The following is a 27,453-nucleotide window of genomic DNA, read 5'->3' as shown; positions in this document are numbered from 1 at the left end:
TTCTAGGTTGTTGACCCGTAGCTCTAGTTTATGACTGCAGCTCACAGCAGCCTGCTTGACTATTAAGGGACAAATAGACCCTTCATTGTATATCTGTTTATAGCAACATAACCTTTACATTTTTTTCTTCCTCTGCCTTAGTTTTCAGCATGTGGCTAAAAGATTTATTTGGGATAAAATGAGTAGTTTTTGCTAACCCCATTGTAATATCATTGAAATTGGGCATTAGCAGTGACCCTAGAGAAGGAAGCATTTGGGGTTTACCAAGTGATAACGATGAGTTTTATACGGCCTAAAGAGAAGCTTTGGCCAATATTGATAATGAGGAGGCTTAATGAGATTGGGTAAATTTTTGAAAATTAGTCAGATACTCCTTCAGGGAGCATTTCCATTGCCCACAAGAATGTCTTAGTGGGAGATCAGATTCCAACTCAACCTTCAGTTGCTTTCAGAGGTTGACATAATGCACACCTGTGTGTTCTCTTCTATGACCTCTGAATTGTTTTGAAAAGCCCCTGACATCTGGAAGTGTGAAAAAAAACCCTAGATTTTGATTTGTTTTCTGAAAAGAAAAAAAAAATTGTGGTAGATTAGGTTTTTTTTTTCCTCTTCTTACCCAGGGTTTGCATTTTCAAATTAGCCTACAGAATAAAAGAATTAGGTTTATATTACACTTCTGTATATGTGTGCACACTGTGTATATATCGTTTAATATGTGAAGAAACTAACTATAGAGATGCTGGCATAAGTAGAAATAGGTTAATACGATTTATATTTACTTCATTTAGTAACATTTTCCTGCTTAATATATTTGTATAAAAACAAACAGGGATATCCGCAAAAAATAAAGGCTATTTTAAACTTTGACATAGTTTTGTGTTAATATTCAGGCTAAAAAGTATGCTAATATAAATATATAATCCAGCAGCTCTTCTTTGCATTTGAAATCCTTTTGACTTTAAAGGAAACTTCTATTAACTATCACTAAATCAGCTTTGAACTGCTTTTTGTGAACTTTTTTTCTGATAACGAAGTTTGGTAGCTTTCGGAAAAGATGGAGTTGAGGGCTTCCCCATGTGAGTGCACGATTGTCTCTTTCAGAATTAGGCTGCTTTTGCCTCTGGGGTTCACAGTTTACTTCTTGACATCTATTTAATTGAGTAAGTTCTTCTATTTGTTCTAAAATTCAGATAAATGGCTTTCAACATACTGTTTATAGCTTAATAGCTCCTGAAATAAGTCATCTTTATCTGCTAGTGTCTTTTAGTCATGACTAATGTTCCCTCTGCTTATACTGGACTGCTAGTAAAGTGATGCTAAACTCTTGCAGAGAGCAGGGGCCTGGGATGATTAGCATGGTCTTTTGGAGAGAATGGAGTCTATTGGACAAACCTCTCTTTTCTCAATGGCATTAGTTGGGAAGAGAAAATGTGTCCTTTACCACTTTTAACCTACCATTAAACATAGTGTACAGAAATCTCCAGGTAGCTTGTGGTTTAAACAAACAAACAAAAGTCTATCACAGGCATGCTTTAAGGGCTGATACTGGAGAGTCAGACAAAGAAAATCTCACATAGACGGTGTAACTTTTTCTTTGTGTCTGTCTACTACAAGGCTTCTTAACCTGACGTCTAAGAACCCACATGAATGGATTACAGGAAGTCCATGAACTTGGATGGGAAAAAAATTGCATCCTTATTTTCATTGACCTCTAACTGAAATTTAACGTTTCCTTAACATTAAATTTAACATACAAAATATGTATTTTTTTATTTAAAAAGGGGTCCATAGGTTTTACCAATCTGCCAGTGGGGTCTATTACATGAAAAAAAATTAGAACTCCTTCACTAGAACTATATCATTATTTACTATTTCCCTTGTCTCCCTTCCCCAAAACTTTTAATATGTTTTTTTACTTCATTTGTCAGGAATGGATGATGCACTGGAAAAGAATTCCTTGCTTTATAGATAAGCATGGGTTTTTTTTGCTTCCACTTTTATAACAACAAAAGTAAATATTTATCGAACACCAACATTTATTTCAGTGCATTTTAAGTTCTCTTCAAATGGCTTGAAGGTGTAGTTTAAATAAAACCCCAAAGCAATGAATCCAGAAATGTTTCGTCCCCGTATAAGGGCGGTCGTATAGCTTGTTGAGAAGAATATTGACTAATGAAGTGATAAATCTCAATGGCATATTTTATTTGCTTGAGAACTTTTTCAAAGTGAAGGAAACTGTACAGCTAAAGAAGCTGAGCTGTATAGCCTGGCTTCTGGCACCCCATCTGGCCTTGTTCTGCTGGATCCATGGGTCAGAGAGGGAGACATGCCCACCTGCCTGCCTCTCCAAACTGGGTCATCCTCAGCTCATTCTAAGAGTATGTTAATGAATTCAATTATAGGCTTAAAAGATGTTTTAAATTCTTTCTCAGAAATCAGACTGAGAAACATTGTGAAAAGAGTAATAAATTACAGTCAACTCCCATTTTCTTTAGTCATGATGTGAAATATGAATGTACCAAAGGATGCATGAACTTACTCTGTAAAAAATAATTTCTGCTCATATAGTATTTGCTTTTAAGATTTTTGTTTTGTTTGGTTGGGGATTTTTTGTTTGTGTATTTCTTTATCTTTTTTTCTGTTTACCTTGAGATCATTTACTTAAAGAGGAAGCCTTTGGTCATGGTATGTCATTAAAAGCCTTGAGAAGAAAACAGAGATTTAAAGGATTTGAAAGAAGAGATGAGTGGAGGAGCCCTTTGGCCTTGGGGCACTATGTATGTAGCTGGATGGGGGAACCAGATAGGACAGGATGGGAGAAGAAAAGGAAATAGGGAGGGGGGTATGACATTTTACTTCAGAAAGAAAGACTTGAGGTGGCTGAAGGAAGACAAGAGTTAAACTTGTTAACAAAAGTTAAAGTTGATGATTGTCTTCAGGATGGCTCTGATCATTAGCATTAGCATTAGATTTCTTAAAATTAAAATTCTAGAAACCAGAGTTTTTGTGGGAGATTTTCTTAGATATTGAAGCCTCTTGTTATGAAAGACAGGAAGGAAAAGAAAGGAACATCGTGAGCAGCATCAGCTCTGTGTCTATTAGCCCAATGTGTACCAATAACAAGTGTAGCATGCTGAGATTTAAGATAATAAGACTCTATGGTAATTTTGATTTTGGGTCCTAATCTTTTATTTGTGTCATTACTTAAAGGTCAACAAGATTGATTTGAAAAGTCATTAACATTTATTTACTTCTTTTTTTTAAGCAATTGGGGTTGAGTAACTTGCTCAAGGTTACACGGCCAATTATTTCTGGGTGTGGTGCTAAGTATCTGAGCCGGGATTCGATCCCCAGGTCATCCCAACCCTGGGGCCGGTACTCTTACTGTGCTACCTGGCCACCCCTACTTCTTATTTTCTTGATGTAATTTTTCTCCTTTCTTATTGGATATATCTCTCCTCTAAGCTTGTCTAGCAATAAAGATTTAAAAAGAAAAACAAGTCACTCTTAAGGCAAAAAACACAACTCATCAACTGTATTTGACAGTACATGAGACATCCCACACCCATAGACCCCCCCCCATGGCTTAAGTCAAATGAAACAATTGTGTTTTTTTGATCACTATAGTAACCTAAGTTTTAGATTTATTTGTTGCAGTTTCCTTTTACATTTTTGTTGTCATTGTAGATCATATTTCCAGATCTTTTCTAATTCACTCTTAGCCATCTATTTTTGCATGTTTATCTGATTCTTCATATTTGTCATTCCTTACAAAATAGTAATACATCTTTGCATTCAAGTACCACAATTTCTGTTGCCAATCCCCAAGTGGGGGCATGTTTTAGCAATATTGTTTCCCCAAGAATTGCTTTTAATAAGTGTAGTAGAAATTCATTCAAATCACTACTAAAAGGATGCTATTAAAAACATCTCTGAAGTTTCTCCTAATATACACAAAGTTGGCCAAGTTCTTAAAAAGTACTAAAAATACAATGAAGATACTTCCATATTGTAAGAGTTGTGGAATGATAGGCACAATACTGCATTTCTGCCAGAGCTGTGAACTGTTATAACGATTCTGGGAAGCAATCTCAAATTATTCTGAAGAAGTGACATTTCAGTGTATTCTTGTTTAAGTAGAGATCCTGTTACTAGATGGATACTCCAGCAATGCAAAGGATAAAAATACGCTTAACATTTATGTAGCCAGACTCTTTGTCTTGTATTTGTTGTCTTTCAGCTTTATTTATTTAGCTAGTTTCTCGTTTCCTTCCTCACTTCTGTCTTCCATTATTGCACCAAGGCACTCTGATATTGAATGTCCTCTATCGTGAGATAAATGAGCCTCGCTTCTTTTCCAGATCCCTTTCTCTTGGGCCCAGGGAATAATAGAGTTTCCCTTCCAGTTCTCTCTGTTTTTCTTTGTTCCACTCATCTTCTATCTTTCTTTTTTGGGGGGCTGGACATAATCAATGTTTTCTCTTGTATAGAAAAGCAATCTCAGTAAGTCACTTAGGAGGGGGATGGACATAGCCAGTCGCAGAAGAGCACAAGCCTTGCAAGGTTGTTTGCATACCATACTCCAGGCACAGCCTGTATTATAATGAATTATATATATTTTCTGAACCAGAGTTTAAGACATGTGGTCTGAACATTGATTAAAAACATGATTTGTGAATCTGTGTTAAAGGTCTTATAGAGATATACATATTAATTGATACTGTTTAAACACTAGAATTCCCATAATGTAAACAATGACTGTTCTTAATCCAAATTGTGATGATTGACAGGCTACTTTGCATGTTATTTTATCGTTTTTAAAGGTGTATTGAGTGAGGTGAATGCTACAGGTGTTGTTTTCACAGTTTTATTGGTAAGTCTCAATGTCTTGTCCATGTTAACCACAGCTAGTAAGAGGCAGGATTCCAATCAAAGTCTCTCTTGATCACAAATCCATTACTCTTTGGGGGTTTTTTCGTTTTTCAATTTTTCTTTCTTTCTCTTTCTCTCTTTCCTTCACCTTTCCTACTCACTCTTTCAGCTGAAGAAACTGGGTCCCCAAGAGGTTAAGTGATTTGCTTAAGATCACAAAGGTAGGAAGTAACTTAATTGTTATTTCACTGGCAGTTCTTTTGTCTAAATCCAATAGTCCAGGGGTAGGGAACCTGGGGCCTGGAAGCCACATGTGGCCCTCTAGGTCCTCAAGTGCAGGAATGGCCACACTTGACAACTTAGAGGGCCAGGTGTGACCTGGAGGGTACAGGTTCCCCACCCCTGTCTCTCAAGACAACTGAACTGGGCTTGTCGAGTAAGCACCCATTTTGCAAACAATTCATTGATGAAAAGAATGCAAATAGTACATAAAATCTGGAACTAATGTTCTCATTAGAGAATCTTCAAAAAATCTAATACTCAGATATCATCAATGATAGCAGAAAGTTCTTAAAGTTTTAAAATATTATTTTAATATTTTATATATTTATGTATTATATTTTATTATTATATATTATTTATATATTTATTATATATTCATATATAAATATATTTATAAAAATAATATTTTAAGTGCCAGTCTCTAAAATCTTATGTTGAATTATAAGAAGAAATGATGGCCTTCTAACAAAATAACAATGATTTTATTGTTACTATTAATAAGTATGAAAAATGAATAATGGAGTCACATTCATCTTCAGAGTTGACTCTGTTGTGCTGTTCTTCTAGAGAGACAGCATGGTGTACTGTATAGACACCTGGTCTTTGGTCAGGAAGACCTGGGTTTATGCCCTGACCATGGCAACCTTTGGGTACCTTTAGTGGTTCTCTAAGATTGCGTTACAGATGAGCCTTGCATCTCTATGTTTTTAAATTAGGTTTCCCCACCAGGAACTTCCAAAAGAAATGAAACCACAAGTCTAGAACTAAACAACAACAAACCAAATGAAACCATTATAATGTAGGGAAGCAGGGTGGTATGAAGGATAGGGAAGGAGGAGGAGGGAGAAAGTACTAGATTTAGGGCTGTATCAGCAATGCCATATTCACAATGCCTATGGAAATTACAGATATGCTGATATAATTATCCATCACAAAATACATCATGCTTGCCATATGGGGGAATAAGCTAGAAAATTTATTAAAATACCAAAAGACTGAGTCCCAAAACCAGAAAGTGAAAGCCATCAGAGTAGTTATGATATTGGCACAGGTAGATATAGTAGAAAGCACCCACATTCTCAAGCCTTTAAAACACAACAGGCTACCTGAGGCAAAGGTCCTCCTCTCCCCACTCACAGCAACCACCCAGTGTCCAGGAAGCATGCTCCCAGCAGCTCTGGCCCCTGGCAGTCCTTAGAAGAAATTCTGGCTGACTCAAAAAGGGCTTCGCTGCTGCCTCTGCTGCTGCTGCCGCTGTCGCCACTGCTAGCCACTGCAGGAACTCTAGCTTGGCTTCCGCTTCTTCTTGCTCTGCCCCTTCCTGCTACGTCAGCAAGTCCAATGGGGCATGGAAGATCTTTAAATCCCATAACCCTTACAAGGGCCAGAGAACGTGGACTCAGATCCCACCTCTGCCTCTGACCCTGCCCATTTCCTCCACTTAAACTTAACTCTCTCATCTGTGAAAAGTGAGCGTGTAGAAGTATATTTTTTCCCCTGAGGTCTTATCAGCTCTAAACCTATGATTTTATGAACCTCATTTATTTGATGATAATGACATACTTTAAACAATATTTTTGTTATGGCTTGTATCTTTTTTTTTATTCTTTCAGGAGGGCAGAGGAGGTTTCAAATTCCAAGTTTTGAACTTGGAAAAAAGTAATTATATTTGAACTTGATTTCTCCCTCCCCTCCCCGTGAGTTGCTGTGTTTAGTATAATAGAGAACCTCCCCCCCTTTTTTTTTCAGAGTTCTAGGTGTTTCTCTTCTGTAAAATGAGGTCAATAATCCAAGCACCACTTGTACCTCCTCCAACCCATGGGGTTATTAGGAACCTCAAATGAGGTAATGGATGTGAAAGTCTTCATAACCAAAACATGTTAGACGAAGTAAGCTATTTTTGTGGTTATTACCAGTTTTGCCTCTGGTTTTCTGGTAATTGGTACTCTAGAGAAAGAGAAATCTTGTACTTTACATTATAAAACGAATTTAAAGTTAATTATGTAGAAAAGCTACCTTGAGGACAAGAAACATAGACTTAATTTTACTGCCCCCCCAAAAAAAACACCTAGAAATTTCCCACTATTTTCTGAAAAGCAGGTGTTGAATACATTCTAACTGTATATCCCTGTTACCGAAACTGAAAGTAAAATGCAGAGTGACAATAAATTTCCCTTTTGGAGGGTACTATAAGAAAATGAGTAAAAATTTATTCTGAGTGAAAGGTCAGATGACCATATGTGATGGAATAGAGATATAAATGGGAATTCCGGTCCATGTTTACTACTACCTAATGGCCTAATTAAGCAAATGCTGGCCTATACATGGCTAGCAATCTCTGAAATATTTTTTTTTCTGGTCAGATTTTTATTGTGTGGTAAGTTCCTCCCCATCAGCTCAACAGAAAGATGAAAGATTATGGAAAATCAATTCGAATAAATAGTTCTGTTGCTCGTTGGTCTTAAGTTTCTTAAACTGGAGAATGACTTCATGTTATTTAATAGTATGAAAATATGGAAGGTATTTTTTTAGTTAAAATATTTAAAGAATAATTTGCATTTCAGTTGCAAAAATTCAGAAATTACACTTGAAATAAGTCACCAACATTGGACATAGAATGGCAGTTTTCATAAGTAAAAAAAAGAAATACAGAAAGTTAAATTTCTAGACACTGAAATGCTGTTAAGCTTTTAAGCTTCACACCACACCAGGGGCTGCTTTTTAACCATCTGGAAATGGTAATGAATACTGTACTGGTCAGTGCCTTTTTTTAATCCTATGGTTTCCATTTTCTTTTGCCTTTCCACCGTCATATGCCATGTATCTTGAACATAACTCAATGCTTAGCCGGAATAATATTTCTTGCCAGCTTACAATCAAAGGGAGTACTCAGAAAAACAGCTGAGCTGAGTTAGGCAACCGCAGTCTGGACTGCATTTCTGTACTGAATAACACATCACAGGTGCAGGATTAGCCCGGCCTACGGTGTTCTGTTTTTTGAGCATAACCCCTCGCAGTTCTTTGCCTCCTCACATTTCTTTCACATGGGGACTTGGGGGTGGGGAATGGAGGGGATCTGGGAACAATATATCAAGCATATAGAAATCAAAGTAGTATGAGCAGCTTTATATCTTCACTTTACAAAAGAAAGAGGGGGAAAAAAAAGTCAATTCCTAGTCTTAAGACAAGAGGGTAGAATAGAGTAGTTCAAAAGGTTCAGACAAAAGGTCAAACCCATGGCTAGAAAATTCATAGTGCCTTTTCAGTTGGCTGGTATTCTCCAGGATAACTTAAAATGGGGGAAATTTAGATATGAGATTTTATAATTTTCTATTTTATTTTGTTTTCCTTCTAGTAACCTTACAACTATGTCCTGGATTACATTATACTACATCAGTATAATGAGGCAAATGTTTATGGGCTTTGATAGTTTGAATTTAACAATGACCAATTTCCCATCGCTGTATAAATTGATAAACAAAAATGAAGGTGGCTGTTTAGAATAAGGATTATGAGAGGAGACATACTTTGGAACTTTAAGGAAGCTTCATAATTAATTAATTATTAATTCATTAATTCTTTTTTAACAGTCAAGGATAGAAAATTTTAGCAAACGAAATTTTCATTTGAGAAAGAATTTAAAAAAATGTTTAGAAGAGCTGTTGGGTATCATTCTCCTTGGATTGTCAAGGTAGTTTTTAGCACCGTCAGTATGGATTTTTGTTGTGCTACATTAGGGTTGAAAAATTTTACCCAATTTAATTAAATGGAAAGTAGTGGAATAAAGGTTTCTAGTAATTGTGTTAGATCTGTTTGTTTTCAGCATTTTTCTTAAAATAATTTTAATGATCCTTGAATAATCATTTAATATTTATTTTATGTATTTTTTTTTAATTTTGTGGTATTCCCTCCCCCCTGCAGGCTCATTTGCTTCCAAAGCATATTATTTACAAGTTTTCCATGGGAATAGGAATTGTTTCACCATTTTCTGTTAATTCTCTAGGGTATAGCACCTTGCATGCAGTAGGTTCTTATTAAATGCTTGTTGATGGACTATTAGGCATCTCTCAAAACCCAATAGTGTCTAGGTGGTAGCTATTATAAATGATCAATTATAGTTATGTTTTGTCAAAACCTGCCTATCAAAATTTTGTGACTTACAAACGTAGATCTGAGGCGGATTGTCTGTGGGACTTCTTTTTGGTGGGTGACTGGGATACCGGAAGGGCTAGAAAATCAGGAGGTCCTTGGCGTGTTCCCAGATTCCTTCTTTAAAAAACAAACAAACCCCAAATCCTGCTTTTTTTGTTCTTCCTCCGTCTGGGAGAGTGGTTAGCCCCCTTTTGACGTGTAAAGATTCTTCTCAAAGTAGTTTCAGACACCACATTGTTTTAGGAGCTGACTGAAGTCTCAGGGAAAAGATGAATTTAAACAGGTGCGATGGCAAATTGAACACCTTTACAAAATTATTTGTGTTAAACTCAGAAATCTGTGGAGCAGGCAGTTTATATACTTCTCACTGAAAAAAAAAAAGCCTAGAACCTCAGACATGGCAGTTTGCCAGTGGAGTAGTTGATTCCTAGATATTCATTGCAAAAGGTCCCCAGACCTGTATGCTTCTCTAGCAGAATATAATCCAAGTGATATTCCAAAGGTTTTTCCAAGTACAACATGTTTTCACCTTACTGGCATCCTGCCGGTACTATCTGTGGTCAAATGGAATATTGCTTTGTGCATTACTTTAATTTAGTCATGGGAAAAATCTTTATTGTATAGCTTGAAATTAATTTATATTTCCTAGCTGTAATTTTGAATAAGTTTTTTGATCTTTTTTTTCTGTTCAAGTTATGAGTTTGTTTTTAAAGCTTTCTTATTTTAATTCAGCAGTAAGTAACCTGGATACTTTTTCAGATTATTTTCTGTTAAGTTAGGAACATAATGATGTATAGGGGAGAAGGAAATGATGCATGATTTGGAATGACAAGTCAGTATATTAGCCTAATGCCCTATAGGCTGGGATAGTTTTCATAATCAGTTATTATGAATGTCTCCCAAACTCATAAATCTATGCTAGTCACCAAAAGTAAATAAATCAATAAAACACATTTTACTATATGACAGATGTTAGAAGGAATATAGCACTTATTCTTGAAGGCATGATAAATAATCTGGCATCACATAGAGAAACACCTAAAGAATTGGGGTTTTTTTTTAACTTTTCTTCTAGATTTTTTGCATGGAAAAAAAGGTTTTTTTTTTCCCTAGCCATTATATGTTGTCAAAATCAGTTTAAAGCTATTTATGGGACATATGTGATTAGCATGAATTCTAATTCTATGGATTATCCATTTAATTGAATATAATATAACCTACAACAATAGCATCTATTTTTCCTTTTTGTGGATTATTTTTCCTTTGTGGATTATTAGGCAACATTCCTTTCAGTTACTATGGATCTTGTCCAGGAATTACACTTGAGGCAAACCAGTACAATGTCATCCACAAACAGGAGGAATTAGAAGACAGCTTGGATATTGCAAAGTCATGCTGAACATCTAAAGAACATGTATCTCCTTATTTTGTGCATTGAATCCATATTGATGATGAGAGGGTTGTCAGACAAAATTTTCTCCGTATAAGGTTGTCTGTCCATCTACATAAATGTAAATATGTGCACGCATATGCATATACACAAATTTGGTACTTGAGAACCTTTTTCAGAATCTTTCAGAGATTCTGATCATATATATATGTATACATGTGTGTCTATATAGAATTCATAGATTGTGTATATCTATATGCATACAAACATGTGTTTGTAGGTCTATATATACACATGCATCCATTATGTATGTGTGTGTATATATATGTATGTGTGTGTGTATATATATATATGTATGTGTGTGTATGTGTGTGTATACATATATATATATATATATATATATATGAGATAGGTAAAATAATCTCGGACAGACAATGCAAATGGTTCCAGATTCAAATAGGAAGAAGAGGAAAGGCTGAATTGCTCCTGGAAAACTGCAAAGCTCCTTTAATGACCTGAGACTTCCCCATAAAACCAAGGTCCATATTTTCCATATTAGAATTTTTCCAGTGATGTTTGTTACTGAAAGTCATGAAGTATAATAGCCTTCATTTTTTCCCCAAAAAGGTATCATTTTGAAGATAGTTCATAGCTCAATAGTGGGCATGAACTGGTTGCAACATTAAAAAAAAAAAAGGATTACAAAGTGAAAAAAAAACCCAGAATGAAAGAAGAAATGTTTCATTGAAAAGAAGGTGATCTGGTCATTTGGCAATAGCAGGTGATTAACCAAAATGTTTATACTTAGTCGGAAGAAAGCAAGGAAGGTCTGCAGCCTAGTGGGTGGATTCCTGTAGTGGAATTACGGGAACACATGAATTGAGAGTTGCTCAGAAAAGGCAGGCATGAATGGATTGCAATCTGCATCAGTGAAGAAAGTGCCAGTATAGATAAGATCATAGATAAACTTGAGAGAATTTCAAAAGGATTTTTGTGAACACTGGGTTCACTTCCACATAGGAACATGCATAGCGCTTGTGGTCAGGAGATATTGGGGAGAAAGAATTATTGATAATGTGTAAGCATGGGCTTCTATTACTTTAGAGATGGGTTTGTCACACTTCCATTGCTCTTCTATATATGTTACATCCTATGTATAATTCACTTGTTGATGTACAATATCTTATCATCCCGCCTAGGTTGTAAGCTCCTCCCACAACAAGAACCATGGCATCTATATTTGTGTTTTGTATGGCACCTCCAGAAATGCCTCATAAATATTAGTCTGTCGGTTGAGTAAGTGAGGTGTATACCAAGGCTCACAGAATCTTTGAGTTGAATGGGAGTACACTGAGTTAGACACATATTTGAAAAATGATTCCCTGAAAAAGATAGCCAAGCTTTACTTAAGAAGTCAAATAAAGGGGCGTCATGCAAACTGCTAAGGAATCTATTTCTCTTTGGGCTGTTTCTGATTGTTCCTTCTTACATGGAGTCTGAAGGTACCTCCTTGTGCTGTCTACTCCTAGTTTTGTCCTTTGATGCCAACCAGAGCAAGTCTGATTCCTCTTAATAGGTATTTTTCTGCCATTTAAAGTCAGTTATGATGTGTCTCCCTTAAGTCTTTACTTCTCCAGGCAAAAAAAATCCAACCTTTCCATATCTGGAATCAAGACATTTCACTACTTTTGTTGCCCTCCTTGGGACAATTTCAACCTTATAAGTTTCCTAAAATATAGGACAGAGTATTACACAAAATACTCCTGAGATGTAGTTTTACCAGGGCAGATGAAAGCAAGACTCACTGTGATCTTTTTGGACCCTAACTTCTGTTAGTGCAACTAAGACTACATTTGATTTTGGGGTGACATCATCAGTCAAGTGTCTTGCTCAAAGTCACACAGGCAGTAAGTGACAGAAGCAGAATTTGAATCCAGGTCCCATTTACAAGCTTTCCTATGAGCTGTCCCCCATTCCTAGAATGTACTTCCTCTTTACCTCTGACTCTGGGAATCCTTCATTTCCTTCAAAGTTTATTTAAAGTGCCACCTTGGGGGCGGCCAGGTGGTGCAGTGAGTAAGAGTGCCAGCCCCAGAGTCGGGAGACCTGGGATTGGTTCCAGGCTCAGATACTTAACACCCACACAAAATAACCGGCTGTGTAACCTTGAACAAGTTACTTAACCCCAATGCTTTTTTTTTTTAAAGCAATTGGGGTTAAGTAACTTGCTCAAGGTTACACGGCCAGTTATTATTTCTGGGTGTGGTGCTGAGCATCCGAGCCCGGGATTCGATCTCCAGGTCGTCCCAACACTGGAGCCGGTGCTCTTACTTGCTGAGCCACCTGGCCACCCCTAAGCAATCGGGGTTAAGTAACTTGTTCAAGGTTACATGGCCAGTTATTATTTCTGGGTGTGGTGCTGAGCATCCGAGCCCGGATTTGATCTAGGTCATCCCGACACTGGAGCCGGTGCTCTTACTCACTGAGCCACCTGGCCGCCCCTAAGCAATCGGGGTTAAGTAACTTGCTCAAGGTTACACGGCCAGTTATTATTTCTGGGTGTGGTGCTGAGCATCCGAGCCCGGGATTCGATCTCCAGGTCATCCCGACACTGGAGCTGGTGCTCTTACTCGCTGAGCCACCTGGCCGCCCCTAAGCAATCGGGGTTAAGTAACTTGCCCAAGGTTACACGGCCAGGTGTTTCTGGGTGGGTGCTAAGTGTCTGAGCCCGGGATTTGATCTCCAGGTGTTCTCAACACTGGAGCCGGTGCTCTTACTCGCTGTGCTACCTGGCCACCCCCGCAATGCTTTAAAAAAATAAAAATAAAGCGCCACCTCACCTATGTGAGGCCTTTCCTAATTCCCTGAGATGCTAGGTCTCCCTCTCCCTTTATCACTTTGTATTTATATTGTTTATGTTTTGTTTTTACTTATCTGTTTTATTCAAAAGAATATAAGCTCCTTTGGTCAGGGACTTTCTATTTTTGTATCCCTAGTGTTAAGCACCATGCTTGACATACTACAGAGGTTTGGAACCTGCAGCCTTGAGGCCACATGTGGCCCCTAGTCTAGGGCCTCAAGTGAGGCCCTTTAACTGAATCCAAGCTTCACAGATCCCTAGACTTGTGACCTCGAGGCTGCAGGTCCCCCACCCCTATTAGGCCTTTAAGAAATGCTTATTGGTTGCTTAATTGAGTAAAATAAATTCTTCAATAGCTGTGCTAACCACCCAGAAAGTAGAACTTGTAGGCACAAGTAAATTACATCATGGTGGGGTGATAGGATATTCATAAAATATTCATGTTCCTTCAAACCAATTCAACAACTCACTAATAATGTTATTTCCACCTGACTCTACAACCAGTAAAATTACATAATGTTCTCATTTATGGCAAGATTTCAGGCGTAATTCTTTTAAGTTAGTAGATATCAAGTTGTCTGTGTGTGTACAAAATTCTTTTCTTGTTCAAAGAGTAGCCTTCATGGGAAGGTAGTGTGACTACAAGAGGAAAGAAAATAGATGAAAAAGTGTATGAAGTCCTTATTATATGCAGAGAGCACTGTGCTGAACTCCATGGATACAAATAGAAAATCTAGATAATCCTTCTCAAGGAGCCCATCTCCTACTAGGAGGCAACAACACATAGAAGAGGTGTTTCCTTAGGGTATACTAGTAAAGCAGATGATAATGCATCTTCTTTAATGTTATTGCTGTTACTAAAATCCCCTTCTGGGGTTAAATAATTTAACAGGATTCTGGTGGAAGGAAATTTCTTTAAAGCTTCTTCACTAGCTCTGCTTATGGATGAAAGAGCTGCACAACATGCAAATATAGAGTGGCCAAGTTGCATATTTGGATTTGGAAACATTTTCACTTAATTGAACGTAAAACAAAACTAATTAAAAAAATTTATTTTATAGTTATTACCTAGAATTATTTCCTAGTCAGTAAATTTTTGAGGAGGGAGATTTCGAAATCCCAAGTTGCAAAATTTTATAAATGTAAATATAATATATGCATAATATACAAAATATTATTATATATAAAATAATAAAATATAAATAAAGTATAAAATAATAGTACATATCACATATGAAATATTTTATATATTTGTAACATAAAGAAAATTAATCATATTTAATATATGGAAGAGAGATGGAATGAATAGATATTTAGAACCAAACTTAATTGTGTCTTAGTATAAAGTGAAGCAAGTTAAGATCTTCCACCTAGATTTCTAGGACATCTCTTATACTGACTTATAGTTCAGTTATCAGCAAGTCATTCATATGGGCAAAGGATAATACGAAATTACAATACAGATTTTAATTATGTTAAGCAGGTTATGCAGTCATTACACTTGAGTGTGAATCAGTGTGTGAGATAATTTCCTTTTTTTCTAAAGATCAGTTCTTGACAGGAGGAAGCCTTGGAGCAGGGATAGAGGCTTAAAAAAGAAAAGTGAAAAGACACTAAAAACTTCTAGAAAGTGTGTGTGTGTGTGTGTGGGTGGGTGGGTGTGTGTTTACCTTGAGTTTGATGAAATGTCGACCATGGTACAGATCAGTTGAGTTAATGTTCCTTCTATATTGTTATTCTTAGGAGCAATGTCATAAATTATATAAGTTGGAATGAGAATGGTTTGCTATAGTGGATAAGTGCATAGAGAGCTAACCAAGGACTCCAGATGGTCAGGGTTCAAAGTCTACCTCTGACTCTTATTAGCTGTGTGATGATGTCAAAGTTCTATAACTTCTTAGTTTCCCAAGAAATTTTCAGGATTTATAAATTACATATGAACTGCTGATCTGTATCATCATAGGGAGCTTCTATACTGAGACTTCCCAACAGATGAAATCATGGTTTCAGATCTTCACCCCCTAAAAAAAAGTCTCGAATGCTGAGCTTAACCATTTAGGATAATTTTATTTGAGGAAAATATACTGATAACCACACATTAACATACATTTATAAAATTTTATAATCTAAATTAGCACTTCTTAAATTGTGGCTCATGACCCTATATGGAGTTTTAAAAAAAATTGGCAACAATAAAAGGTTTCTGAATGCACAACGACCCCAAATTAATTAAAAATCAAGCCTGGAATGAAACCAAGGTGTTTCTGGTAGCACATGCCTGTGATGCATTGTACAACTTTACTGCAACTTTGGTTCTGAATACAAAGCATGTACACTTTGTACTGCTTGTGCCCTTAGGTCACACTGGGGAAACTCGAAAAGGAGTCAAGAGTGGAAAAACTTTAAGAAGCCCTTACCTAAATAAGATAGGTTTAAAATCTCATGATAGAAAATGTATTAATAAGAAATTGGTAGATGCACAAACTTGGCATGGAATCCTGCTTCAATCACTTCCAGTTCATGTGAAAAATGACTCTAAACAAACTTTAGAGCTACAGAACCCAGAAAGTGACAGAGAAACATCTCCTGCTGAAGGCAGCCTGGGAGGCAGACAGGAAGGGTCGAAGCCGGGAGCTGAGCACAGTCTGGTGTGAGCCATGTGGTTCCAGGCCCAAGGCGGCCCCGATCAGCGGCCACTAGAGCAAACTATTAGGAGAGTGAATCATCAGTAGCTGTGGTGGGTTCCAGACTTCTCAACCCATAAACACCAAGGACAAAATGAAAGGTCAGTGTGGAACACTATTGGAACACAATAGGAGAGACTGAGGAGCAAAGTCTGGCCCCTGCACTTGGGGCAAGAAGCAGCAGAGGTATGGCCAGAGCATGGCTGCCTTAGCAGCTCCTGGCCTGCAGATCATAGGGGGTCCAAGTGACCATTCAGAGGGTAATCAGTCTTGCTTTCACCTGCTTGGATCTGGATCGAAGTCTTGGGTAGTAGTCCTGGGGTGTGTGACCAGTGAGCCAGAGTTTGTGGAGGCTGTAGAGAGGGTACCCAGTGAATAGCTCCGGCAACTACAAAAATCCCAGTGATTTGGGACACAGCTCTCTCCATTCTGGAAGCAGAGTTCTGCTATGGCAAAGAACTCAAAATCAAGTAATTGACTGGCAATGGGAGCAAGCAATAGAAGCACAAATAGACCATAGGATCCTTTTGGGGGGGGACAAAAAGGATCAAAGCATGAAGTGGGAGGAAGACAGCAAAGTCAGAACTCCTGCATCAAAAGCCTACAAGAAAAATATGAACTGGTTATAGGCCATGGAAGGGCTCAAGAAGGATTTTGAAAATCAAGTAAGAGAAGAGAAAAAAAATTGGGAAGAGAAATGAGAATGATGCAAGAGAATCATGAAAAGAGAGTCAACAGCCTGCTAAAAGATACCCATAAATATTTGAAGAAAATAACACCTTAAAAATAGGCTAAGTCAAATGGCAAAAGAGGCCCAAAAAGCCAATGAGGAAGAATGCTTTAAAAAGCTGAATTTGCCAGATGGAAAAGGAATTTCAGAAAGTCACTGAAGAGAATACCTCCTTCAAAATTAGATTGGAGCAATTGGAAGCTAATGATTTTATGAGAAACCAAGATAATATAAAACAGATCCAAACAAATGGAAAAATAGAAGGCAGTGTGAAATATCTAATTGGAAAAACCACTGACCTGGGAAATAGATTCAGGAGAGATCATTTAAAAATTATTGAACTACCTGAAAGCCATGACCAAAAAAAAGAGCCTAGATACCATCTTTCAAGAAATTATCAAGCAAAATTGCCCTGATATTCTAGAACCAGAGGGCAGGGTAGAAATTGAAAGAATTCACTGATTGCTTCTTGAAAAAGATCCTGAAAAGAAAACTCCTAGGAATATTATAGCCAAATTACAGAGTTCCCAGGTCAAGGAGAAAATAATGCAAGCCATCAGGAAGAAACAATTTTGAGTATTGTGGAAACACAATCAGGATAACACAAGACCTATCAGCTTCTACATTAAGGCATCAAAGGGCTTGGAATATGATATTCTGGAGGTCAAAGGAGCTAGGATTAAAACCAAGAATCACCTACCTAGTACAACTGAATTTAATGTTTCAGGGGAAAATATGGTCATTTGATGAAACAGAGGATTTTCAAGCATTCTTGAGATGAAAAAAACCAGAGCTGAACAGAAAATTTGGCTTTCAAATACAAGAAGCATGAGAAGGTAAACAGGAAAAAGAAATCATAAGGAACTTATTAAAGTTGAGCTATTTACAATCCTACATGTAAAAACACCAATTGTAACTAATAAGACTTCTCTCGGTATAAGGATAGTTGAAGGGAATATATATATGTGTATATATGTATACATACATGTATGTGTATGTATAGGAGAGTGTATGTGTATATAAATATGTATGTGAGTGTGGGCATATGTATGTTTGTGTATACATAGACAGGGCACAGGATGAGTTGGATATGAAGTGATAATATCTAAAAAATAAATTTAAGAGGTGAGAGAGGAATTAGTTGGGATGAAAAAGGAAGAGATAAATTGGGATGGTTATCTCACATAAAAGAGGCAAGAGAAAACTTACAATGGAGGGGAGCAACAAGAAGGTGAAAAGGAAAGGGACAACCTGGTTCTCATTGAATTTGGCTTAAGGAGGGAATAAAATACACACTCAGTTATCTTACCCTACAGCAAAATATGGGTGTAGGGGATAAGAGGGGGGATGCTACAAGGGATGGCAGATTGGGGGAGAGGGTAGTTAGAAGCAAACACTTTTGAAAAGGGACAGGGTCAAAGGAGAATACAGAATAAGTGGGGGCAGGCTAGTATGGAGGGAAATAAAGTCTTTCACAATATAACTACTATGGAAATGATTTGGGTAATTATATATGTCCTATATTGAATTGCTTGTCTTCCCAGTGGGGGTGGGTGAGGAGGGAAGAAGGGAAAACACCTGGAACTCAAAAGTTTTAAAACAAATGTTTAAAAATTTGTTTTTTACAAGCAGCTGGGAAATAAGATATACAGGTACTGGGGTATAGAAATCTATCTTGCCCTACTAGAAAGTTAGGGGAGTGATGGGGGAGGATATAAGAGAGACCAGATTAGGGGAAGGGGTATTCAGTAGGCTTGCTATTTTGGGGTGGGGGTAGGGGAAAGATGGGGAGAAAAATTATAACTCAAAATTTTGTGGAAATGAATGTTTGAGAACTAAAAATAAATAAATATTTTTAAAAAGAATAGGAAATCTATGAAAGGATTACAGAAGGTAATTTTTCAAAATATTTAGCTCTTTAAATGTCCAGTTCAGTGATATATTTCCAAATACAATATATATTTTTAAGAGAGTGGAAAGCTTTGATTTCCTTTAGTTGTTTTCTTGTGGGATGATGTATATTGGATATGAGGCAGAGGCAGATCTAGAAAATCAAAGACAGAAGCAGAGGTCTAAGTTGGAGTGAATGTAGAATGAAAGTCAGGCTGCCCATGGTGTTGATGGATGGTGAGGAGTTTACAATTTGAACTGTTCAATGGCACAACAGCCCTGGGGCCTCTTATGCTGAGATTCTGGGTTTGCTGCCCTTCACATGCCTCCTTCCTTGCTGCAGAATAGCAAAGCTTCCTAATGAGACTCGTAGAATTTATGACTTTTCGAAATTCCCAATATAGTGGCTAGCCATAAGAAATACTTACAAGATCTTTCATTTTAGTCATGCTTCTTTCTTTCTTCCTTTCTTCACTAGGTGACATAATCTCATTCATTACCTGATTTTATCTTGTTAAATATACTTAATTTGTCTTTCCTTTATTTCTCTCTTTTGAAGAATTTGAAAATAAAACAAAATAGGCTTATCTTTGCTTTCTTCTGAAGGGATGACTCAAATGTCTTTTTCCCCTCAGAAAATTTGTCTTTTTTAATGATTAGACTGAATTTTGCAGGATATATTTTTGAGGAAATTACTCTTTCCAAAGTTGCCAGTGATTGTATTTGCCAGATCCCCTTCCTTGGTCTTTCTTTTTTTTTATTAATTTATTAATTTGTTTGTTTCCTTTTAATTTACAGGATTCAATTCCACAATTCCTTGAATTTCACATTTTGTCTCCCTCCCTTCCTCCCCCCCATGGTGTCTTATAATCAAGTATAGGATCTGTAGATACTTTCACATTATACAATGGTCAGATACCTCCTCTTCCTTACTTTCTCCCCTCCTGCTTGAGCTTCTTGACCCCTCCATAGTCTTTTGCTTGGTCATCAGTCATATTATGCCTCCTTACTGTGCAGTTAGTTTTCTCTCTACATTCTCTCTCTGTTAGAGAGCTAATGAGCTCAATGAATTCGATTCTTATGTGTGCACTGATGTTTCAGTATCTTTATATCTACCCCCAGTCTCTCTTCACATTACACCAGATAACTGTCTATTGGAAATAGCCAATTGCTTGGCTTGTAGGATCTGAAAATTAACATGCATTGAAAACAGAATTCATTACGGTAATCTCCATCCCAACTCACAGCTCTTTTAGATTTCTGGCAAAGGCAGCGCCACACATCCAATGACCTGGATTAGCATGTCATGTCATCCTCAGCTCCTTAGTCTGATTTGGCCCACAATCCAATTTTTTTTTTTTGCCCTCTGTCTATTCCCCACCCATTCTTCTTCTCACACAGGATCTTATCACATCCTGCTTGAACTATTGCATCAGCCTCTATTTGATATCCCTGGCTCAAGTCTGTCTCTATTCCAATCCTCCACATACCTGCCAAAGCAATTTTCCTAATGTGAAGGTCTGACTGTATCACTCGTCTCTCTATTCAGTAAACAACAGGAGCTGCCTATTACCTCCAGTATCAAATAGAAACTCTTTTGCATTTAAATCTTTTCTCAACTCAACACTGACCCATGTTTCCATCCTGGATGCACTTTATATTCTTTGGCATAAAAGTATTGTCCAGCCACATTACCTCCTTGGTGTTCCTCTCATAAGCCGCTCCGCGTTCCCTCTGCAGTAGCTCAGTGGAGAAAGGGCTAGACCTGAAGGCAGGAAGAGCCAATTTCATGTCCCACTTCAGGAACTTACTGTCTGAGTGACCCTTGCAAGTCACTTAACCTTACTTGGTCTCAGTTTCCTCATTTGTGAAGTAGGGATAATAATAGTTCCTGTTTCCATGGGGTTGTTTTGAGGATAAAATGAGATAATATTTATAAAATGCTCTGTAAACCATAAAGCACTGTTTAAATACTAGCTATTTTTATCTCACAATCTTGTGTTTCTCTCATGCCTAGAATGTGCTCTGTCCTCTCCACCATTTTTAAGAATCTTTATCTTCCTTTAAAATTCGGCATTTTGAGAATGAAGCCTTTCCTAACCAACCGTTTAACTTGTAGCAGTCTCAGAAGTAACATATATATATATATATTTGCCTTTTTGGAGGGCAGTTAGTATTAAGTAACTTGCCCAACGTTACATGGCTAGTTTTTTTTTTGTGTGTGTGGGTGGGGGTGTTAAGTGTCTAAGGCTGGAACTGAACTCGGGTCCTCATGACTCCAGGACCAGCGCTTTTACTCCCTGTGCCACCTAGCCACCCCAGAAGTAACATATATTGAAAACAGAATTCATTATGGTAGTCTTCTTCCTTAAGCTCAGAGTGCCTCACTCCCCCCAAAAAAATCCACCCCAAATTACCATGTATCAATTTTGTATACCCTTATGCATCTAAATGCTGTTTTGTCTGGATAGATTGTAAATTCCACAGGACTGAGACTCTTTCAGTCTTGCCTTTGTGTCCTCAGTTCCTAGTCTAGTGGCCCTTCCATAGCAAGCACTTAGTAAATGTTTATGGATTGATCGGATAAAAACAGTCATCAAGGCTAATGTTGTCTTGAGGTTCATTAATAGAACCATAGCATTCAGAACAAGAGATCCCCATGCCCACATGCTCAGTCTTGATAATACCATATATGGATAAGTATAGTAATTTCTAGAGTATTATGTCTGCTTGTAGGTGCCATGTTTTAGTAAGAATCCCAACACTATTTCCATAGGAAGGCAACCTTTATTGAGGGGACTCAAGCTCATGCCATCAGACAGTTGGTTGATGGAAGTACAAATATTAAGAAGATGTTCAGGATAGAGTGTGATTGCTGCCCTTAGATATTTGAGGGACTGGCATGTCAGTCTATTTTTGTATATACTTGTATATGTTATTTCCATCAACAAATGTAGGCTCCATCAGGGCAAGGGACTATTTCACTTTTATCTTTTTAACCCTAGCACTTAGCATGATGCCTGGTACATAACTGCTTGTTGATTAATTACTTATTAATGCTACTAGGTGAAACCAGGACTCAGGAAGCAGATTTCAGGTTGAGCAAGAGGTTGATCTTTATTTAATAAAGATCACAGCTGTACAAATGTGAAAGTGTGCTTTTCAGCATCATAGGTTCATACAGGAGACCTTCAGGACCACCAAATCCAACCCTTTTATTTTACAGATAGGGCAACTGAGGCACAGAGAGGTTAAGTGATTCTCTAGTGATACATGGTAGTAACTGTCTGGGGCAAGATTCAAACCCAGGTCTTCCTGACTCCAAGTTGGAGACTGGATGACTTCTTGTCAGGGATCTTGTAGAAGAAATTCCTTCTCTATCCTCTGAGATTCCACCACTCTGTCATTCATGAATTCATGGTGTCATATCTGAGACTTCTAGCTCCTAGCTTGAAGGCTCTTTCCACTTTACCAGTTTACCTTTCCTTGTCATTAATATTGTAAAAATCAGAAAATGAAAATACATGGCCTATTTTAACTATGTTTTAAGTAATTCTAGACTTTTATTTAATGCAGAAATAGCAGATTTAAAAACATTTTTCTCTCAAATGGATCATTCACTGGATAGGAAATAGATAGAATTGGTAACAAAAGAAAACAAATTTTTATTCATATATATGCACACTTATCTGCGCATATGTGCTTTGCCTTATGCTCAGGAAAGTATACTTCAGGGACATAAATGTTTTCTCAGATATCAAATAGCTGCCCCCAAACTCCTCTATTTTGTGATCTCTCAAGTACAAAAACTGTTTCTGTAGAATTGCCAGTGTTTTTCTTTTATTTAGAAAACAACTTTCTTGGGAGGAAAAAAAATAGATTTAGCCTTTTTAAAAAAAATTTAATTTTTAAGAATGGTTTGTGAGTTATGAAAACCAATAATCATCAGTGGATAGAATGTAGGGCACCATCCCTAAGCAGGTAATGGGACACTTTTTTAACCTGGGTTCAAATCTCACCTCTGACACTCATTACCTATGTGATATTGAGCAAGCTTCTTAACCTCTCTGGGCCTCAGTTTCCTTATCTGTAAAATGAAGTGATGGGAATATCTCTAGACCTGTGGTCTGATGTTCTTGTTAGAATTAGGAATAAAGACAATCTTTCATTTTTCCTTGGAATCAATGATTGTATATTTTGAGATAGAAAATCATTTTACTCTTCTTTCTCTTTGTGGATCCAGTTCATAATATGAGGAATCTGCACGTAATAATGTAGGCTAGCATTACACTGCAAGTAACTGTCTTCGAGCATTGGTTGGTGTGCAGAGAAATGAATCAGTTGTCCAGAATTATTTTGTCAGGAAGTCAGAGAGAGAATTTGAACCCAGGTTTTCCTGATTAATTGTTCCAAGTGTTTTTTTTTTTTCCCCTGTGGGACAATACATTCTGATTAAAAAACAAACCAACCCCAGTTTTTTGGTATTAATTATGGTGACAAGTATCTACCAACTTTATCAGTTCTTTTTTATTTGAAAGAAAGTTAAGGTATACCATCTTATTGCAAGGTTCCATTTTTTTTTTATCATACCGCCATATGCATTTGTATGTTAAATTTTCTGAATTTCACATATAAAGATATGAACAGTGCTTACTTAGGTTTTATTTTATTTATTCATCTGTTTTGATTCCAAATCAAGCTCAAATGACTGATATGAAGAATCTCTATATTTGCCTAGATCTAGAATAGGGGTGTGAGTTACAGTAGCCACATGTGGCCTTCTAGGTCCTTGGGTGCAGCCTTTTGATTGAGTCTAAGTTTTACAGAACAAATCCTTTTTAGGGGATTTGGTCTGTGAAGTTTGTATTCAGTCAAAGGACCACACTTGAGGACCTAGAGGGCCACGTGTGTCCACGAGGCTGTAGGTTTCCCACCCTGATAGAGAATACTAGACTTGTGAATTCCTTGCGGACAGGGCTGTTTCTTTACAACCAACTGCTTAGAATATTGCCTTGAACATAGGTAGTACTTAATAAATGTATAAGGAGCCTGAAAATTACAAATGAATTATGCTATAAATATTTACTTGCAAGTCAATTGGAATTAAATTTTTTTCATTTAAAATAATATAAGGTGCTTATAAATGGTGTCTAGTTAACTCACAAAAACTCAGTTCATAACATAGGTAAAATTCTGTTCGTTCCGTTCTGTTCGTAATACTAAAAAAATTCTTACAATACTAGTAAACCAAAGAGAAAGATGGAAAAATGATGATAGACCTCTGAAGACTATGAACTTACATGAGCATGTTTTGCCTCAGGCACTGCTTTTGTAACCTTGGGCAAGTCAGTCAACTTCTCTTGGCCTCAGGTTATCTTAGATCACCTATGAGATCCCTTTTAATTCTAGATCCATTATTCTCTGACTATGAAATTGTAATTTTATGTACTTTGGAAGCTTGCTGGATGGCAGGGAAGAACTTTAATTGGAAGATGATGGGGAAGCGGATGGAGCTGTTGAATGTAAATCTTTAGAGATATGATGTATATCATTTCAGTCATCATCATCATTGAAGGGATATGAGTCAAATGGTCCCTCTGAGGGATGAGATTCCTATGTAAAGAATAACAGGCTTAAGTTGAGGGCTAGAGAAAATTGGCTCCTGGGTATTTTGTTTGCATTTGGCAAATGAAATCCTAGGTGGGACTGGTATAGGGATTTTTACAAAATGATTGTCATATTTTACTGATTTTTTCCCTTAGTGTTACTAATTAGCTTCATGTTATAATTAGTTGTAAATTTTTTCACACCTGAAAGAATTGAACAGCATTCAAAATTCTCAGTGCCTCTTCCTACACTTATCATTGTTTGATGGGGCGCATGGCAAAAAGCATCTGTGGCTTTATAAAATTCAGTTGTAGTGCTTGTGATTCAAAGTTTTGACTTTTTATAATCCAAATAAGGCTAATTTTAGATGCCAGGCCCATAGAACCTTGAATGAAGCATTGCCAATCTTACAGTCTTGTGGGCTTAAAGCTTAGAGGGACCATCAAATGTAAACTCATTTTACAGATGGGGACACAGTACTGGGGAGGAAGTGAGCTGTCCATGGTACAGAACCCAGAATTTGAATCCAGGTCTAGGGATCTAAATTGATTCAAATCAACTCCACTAGAAAAAGAAAAACATAAAACTAATTGGATTGGAAAACTTAAAAGGTTCTGTTTTTTTTTGTTTTATTGTTATTATTACTATCCTGTTTGACTTGTATCTTGGTGACATGTTATCCCATTATTATACTACATTTTATCGCATTGTATCTTTATCCTGTTTTGTGGAAGAATGTCTAACCTTCCCCCTGCCCACAGTAGAAGGATTGTCACTGTCAGCTGTTACAGTAGTTATGTGTTCCTGCTTGCAACAGATGCCAAGAATGATACATTTCTGGATGAGGATACCAAGGGTCACGTTAGAGGCTAGCATCTATGTAGTGGTAAAAGGTTGTCCAAGTGATTTACATAGTGCTATCTCATTTGATCCTTTCAAAGACTTTGGGAGATAGGGATTATTATGATCCCCACTTAAGAGAAAGGAAACTGAGGACCAGGGAAATTATAAACCTTGCCCAGGTTTATACAGCTACTAAGTATCTGAGGTAGAATTTTAATTCTGGACTTTCTGAGCACTTTATCAACTGTGCTATCCAATTACTAGTAAACATTTGGAGATTTGCATGATGCAATACATGGCAGAAAATTATTTTTGTCTTAATTTCTTTATATTTCCTATTTTAATAATTAAAATATAGAAGATTAGATTGAAATGATTATGCAAATTTTGTATATTTTATGAAACCTTATCCCATGTGGAAAAATTCATTCTCTATACAATAGTGACTTTTTTATTATAAAGTCTCCCAATTTGAATTATATGAATACTGACTACTTTCAAAAAATTATATGCCTTAAGCTTTTTCTCCTTTTTGTTTTTTGGTAGATACCACTGGAAACTCTCCATAGATCTAAAAAATATATATATACACATATATTACTCTTCCTTTATAGCTAATTTCCTTGACAATATGCTTTTGCGAAGTTCGGGAAAGTCGAATGTGGACAGCAAGAAGGAAGACGGTGTGATCACAGCCCCCACCCCTCGGCCAAAGGTCTTGCAATGCAAATGCCACCATCACTGTCCTGAAGACTCCGTCAACAATATTTGCAGGTTGGTGGTTCAAGCAGTTCAAATATAGATATTTAGCAGTAGAGCACTAATTGTGGACAGTGGACAGAGTGCTGACTCTGGAGTCAGAGCACAAGGGTTCAAATCCTGCTCCTAACATTAGCCTTGTGACCTTGGGCAAGCCACTTAACCTCCCTGGACCTCAGTTTCCTCATCTATAAAATGAAGGGGTTGGATTAGATCCTTGACGACCCCCATACCTCTTAATCTGGGATTCTCTTTTTCTGTTATTAATTTTTTAAAAAACCTTTCATGGAATTGATGAGTATTATATGGTATAAATGAGAAAATCCTACACAGGATTTAAAATTTTACCCTAGATACTATGTTAATTTATTTCTCTGTAGTATTCACAGCCAGAAATTTGGAAACCAGAACTTAAAAGTAAGGTTCATTGAATATGAGAAATTAGACTTTTGACCTTGAAAGTCTGAAGTCATTTACCACTGTACTGAAATTATTCTTGGACTCTACTAGTGAATTAATCACAGTCATGTGACAGACATAAAGTGGAAAAATATGTTGGTCACATTTTTGTTTTGTGCTGTCCAGAGTGGCCCGTTTCAGTTCAAGGCCACTTAAATTCATCAGCTCTCACTGCCACATTTTACAAACCTGTTCAACTTTTCAGCTGCAATATAAACAACACTGAAGTTGTACCGTCTGGCATTGTGTTCTGCTATCCTTCTAACCACCTTTACTTACCTTCACTGTTCAAAAACAAAATTATTTCAGTATAGACCTAACATTTAGATCCCTCTTCAACAGGAAACAAGTTTTTCCCAAGTGTCTATTCAATAAAAGATTGTTTAATACATTAAAAAATTTTTTCTAACACACTGGCATACTGTAGGGGCTCTTAATTTTTTTTCGGCATGGACTCGTTTGACAATCTGGTGAAACATGTCTGCATCTGCTTTGAATATTGTATTTAAATACAAAAATATACAATTATATTGGAAACCAGTTGTATTGAAATAGAGATGAAAATTTTCCAATCTAAGTCCCATGGACTATCTGAAAATTATCTACAATCTACTTGGTAGTGGTCCATGGACCCCAGATTAAGAATCTTTGATTTAGAGAGAATTCCCAAGTTAGGATGATTAGCCATCATGGTGGACCTTGAGGTAATTAATGAGCTGGGTGTTAGAGAATTGTGGTCACTGAATTGAGAAATAAAATTTTTACCAAGTACCATGTTTGTGCTGAAAGATTTACCTTCCAGAGCAAGATAAGTTAGCATTTTCTTCTTATCTATCTTCATGCTTCAAAAGCTAAATGTACCTATCTTTTACCTATAATCACATTGAGATTAAGGATTGGCAGTCTTGCAGAAGTAGACATGAGT

At 36.9% G+C, this 27,453-nt stretch overlaps 1 protein-coding gene across 5 annotated transcripts in view; it reads left to right on the top strand.

Annotated features, from left to right (window-relative positions):
* BMPR1B (bone morphogenetic protein receptor type 1B) overlaps positions 1-27,453 on the top strand; it is a 482,311-nt gene that overhangs the window by 394,305 nt on the left and 60,553 nt on the right. For 4 of the 5 annotated variants that reach the window (XR_011169511.1, XM_069094400.1, XM_069094404.1 and 1 more), the window contains one exon: positions 25,925-26,084. The exons of the other annotated variant lie outside the window; for it this stretch is intronic. Coding sequence is in view for 3 of the 4 variants with exons in the window: in XM_069094400.1 (XP_068950501.1) it covers positions 25,925-26,084 (160 nt within the window). In the remaining variant the exon portion in view is untranslated. The remainder of the gene's footprint in view (positions 1-25,924; positions 26,085-27,453) is intronic. 5 annotated transcript variants of the gene reach the window in all.

The sequence above is a fragment of the Petaurus breviceps genome, unplaced genomic scaffold (genome assembly GCF_028583685.1).
Source record: "Petaurus breviceps papuanus isolate PSGF00001 unplaced genomic scaffold, PetGlider_PUasm1.0 126, whole genome shotgun sequence".
NCBI classification, from domain to species: Eukaryota; Metazoa; Chordata; class Mammalia; order Diprotodontia; family Petauridae; genus Petaurus; species Petaurus breviceps.
This window is presented reverse-complemented; position numbering and strand designations above follow the sequence as displayed.